Genomic DNA, 2,608 nt, shown 5'->3' on the forward strand with positions numbered 1-2,608 from the left:
ATATATATATATATATATATATATATATATATACATACATATCTTTATTCATTTACACACATATGTATATGTAGTGTGTGTATATATGTATGTATTTATTTTCGTTTGGTTGTAGTATTAGAGTCCTTAGTGGGAGGCGGTAATGCACCCGAAAGCTGTTTGCCAACCGCCAAAAAAAGCAAAAGAAAGAAGAAGAAGCAGGCGGCTGAAAACGGTCCGACTAGAACGCAGTTCTTTGTCAACGCCCGCCTGCTCTCGTCTGCTTTCCAGGCGAGGCGCAGTTCAACTCGAACGAGCCTATTTTATTCAGCATGGCGGCGAGTGAAGCGGCACCATTCATTCTTAAATGTTAAAATTGGGGTTAAACTCACTCTAATATCACCGATATAAATATTGAAACCTTATAACAATACGTGTTTGTTGAAAGGATCGGTTACGTTACGCCAGTAGCTGACAAGCTAGCCAACGATAGCCAGCTTGTCAGCTAACGTTTTGAACGCGACATCCAAACTGACGTCAGCTTTTTGTCCTTCTGCGGCTGCCATCTGATCTATCCTGAGACGAGGCGCATGCGTAGTCCATCTCAAACGAGCCTATTATGACGCTGCGTTTCGTTATCAAGACGCGACAGAGGTTCTGCACGTGAGAGCGAGCAGTTTGTGTTTTGATGAAGATTTAAAAGTGAAGGTGAGATTATTGTAAATTCATTGTTACGGACAAAATAAACGTTTTATTGTGAAAGGAAGGGAATCCGGAAGTGATGATCAACCGATCAATAAACAGCTGATTTATATATATCTACATATTTATACTTTATACCGTCTGATCTCAGATCCTGATCGGTGGTCAATAAAGTGAACAATGATACAGATCGATAATCAACAATGTTCATGTTTCAGGGTTACCTTATAATATATATTAATACATAATATGAATGATTAATGACGAAGTGTTAGGGTTATAATGTATATTAATACATATTAATGATGAAGTGTTAAAGAGCTTTAAACCGTCTGAAGACTAGAAAAGAGAAACAACTACAGTCTGTTTATCTGAGTATCTGTTTCTGTTTGTAGGAATCAATCAAAGTCATGGAGAGAAGAGAGGAAGAGGAGGAGACTACGGCTCAGATAGAGGAGGAAGAGGAGGAGACTACAGCTCAGATGGAGGAGGAAGAGGAGGAGACTACAGCTCAGATGGAGGAGGAAGAGGATGCCATCCGCCATAAAACAAAAAAGGAGGCGGAGGAGGAAGAAGAAGAGGAGGAGGAGGAAGGAGTTGCTGCAGAGAGAGGAGGAGAAGAAGATGATGAAGATGATGGTGCGGAGCTGAAGAAGAAGACGACCAAACAGAGAGCTGTTGTCTTCACTTCCTCTCCAGACAGGAAGTGTGTTCCAGGTATTATTTACCTGGGTCACATTCCTCCGAGGCTCCGCCCCAAACACCTGAGGAACCTGCTGTCGGTGTTTGGAGAGATCGGACGCATCTTCCTCCAACCTGAAGGTACAAATACACATTAAATACACATTGAATATATGTGTATATACGTATATGTATGTATACATATATATACATACATAAACACTCACCGGCCACTTTATTAGGCACACCTGTTCAATCGCTTGTTAACACAAATAGCTAATCGACCAATCACACGGCAGCATCTCAGTGCCTTTAGGCCTCTAGACATGATGAAGACGAGCATCAGAATGAGGAAGAAAGGGGATTTAAGTGACTTTGAACGTGACATGGTTGTTGGTGCCAGACGGGCTGGTCGCAGTATTTCAAACTGCTGATCTACTGGGATTTTCACCCACAACCATCTGTAGGGTTTACAGAGAATGGTCCTAAAAAGAGAAGATCTCCAGTGAGCGGCAGGTGTGTGGACCAAAGGCCTCGTTGATGTCAGAGGTCAGAGGAGAATGGGCAGAGTGGTTGGACATGATAGAAAGGCAACAGTAAGTAGAATATAGAAATAAACAAGAAAAATATAAAAACCAGGACATTTAAGACAACAAAGTAGAACAGAGAAACTAAGCACAAACATTTAACATTGAACTACGATGTAATATATAAATATATATCGAAGAATATAAACAACAATGACAATGGAGTCAGGAGATAGTGCAAACAGAGGTAGTAGTGCAGTTTGACTGATCAACTGTTCATCAGAGTGACAGCAGAGAGAAGCTGTTCCTGTGTCTGCTGGTTTTGGCGTACAGAGCTCTGTAGCTCCCTCCAGAGGGGAGGAGGTGAACAGCTTGTGTCCAGAGTGTGAGGGGTCTGCAGAGATGTTTCAGCCCGTTTCCTGACTCTGGATGTGTACAAGTCCAGGATGGAGGGCAGGCTGGAACCAATGATCCTCTCTGCAGACCTGACAGTCCATTGTAGTATGTCCCTGTACTGTTTCCAAACCACACAGTGATAGAGGAGCAGAGAACAGACTGGATGATAGTGGAGTAGAACAGGATCAGCAGCTCCTGAGGCAGGTTGAACTTCCTGAGCTGGAGCAGGAAGTACAACCTCTGCTGGGCCTTTTTCCTGATGGTGTTGATGTTGGGGGCCCACTTGGAAGATTGTGTGGGGGGGGGGGGGGGGGGGGGGGGGG

General features: G+C 43.3%; 1 protein-coding gene across 1 annotated transcript in view; it reads left to right on the forward strand.

Moving 5' to 3' along the window:
• Nucleotides 1-1,250: 1,250 nt before the first annotated feature.
• The window catches only part of abt1 (activator of basal transcription 1), a gene marked incomplete at its 5' end in the record, with an annotated part of 4,237 nt that continues 2,879 nt past the window's right edge, over nucleotides 1,251-2,608 (forward strand). Inside the window, one exon of the mRNA XM_031840591.1 lies at nucleotides 1,251-1,503. Within this exon, the coding sequence (XP_031696451.1) occupies nucleotides 1,251-1,503 (253 nt within the window). The remainder of the gene's footprint in view (nucleotides 1,504-2,608) is intronic.

The sequence above is a fragment of the Anarrhichthys ocellatus genome, unplaced genomic scaffold (genome assembly GCF_004355925.1).
Source record: "Anarrhichthys ocellatus isolate YVR2014 unplaced genomic scaffold, GSC_Weel_1.0 scaffold2993, whole genome shotgun sequence".
NCBI lineage: Eukaryota > Metazoa > Chordata > Actinopteri > Perciformes > Anarhichadidae > Anarrhichthys > Anarrhichthys ocellatus.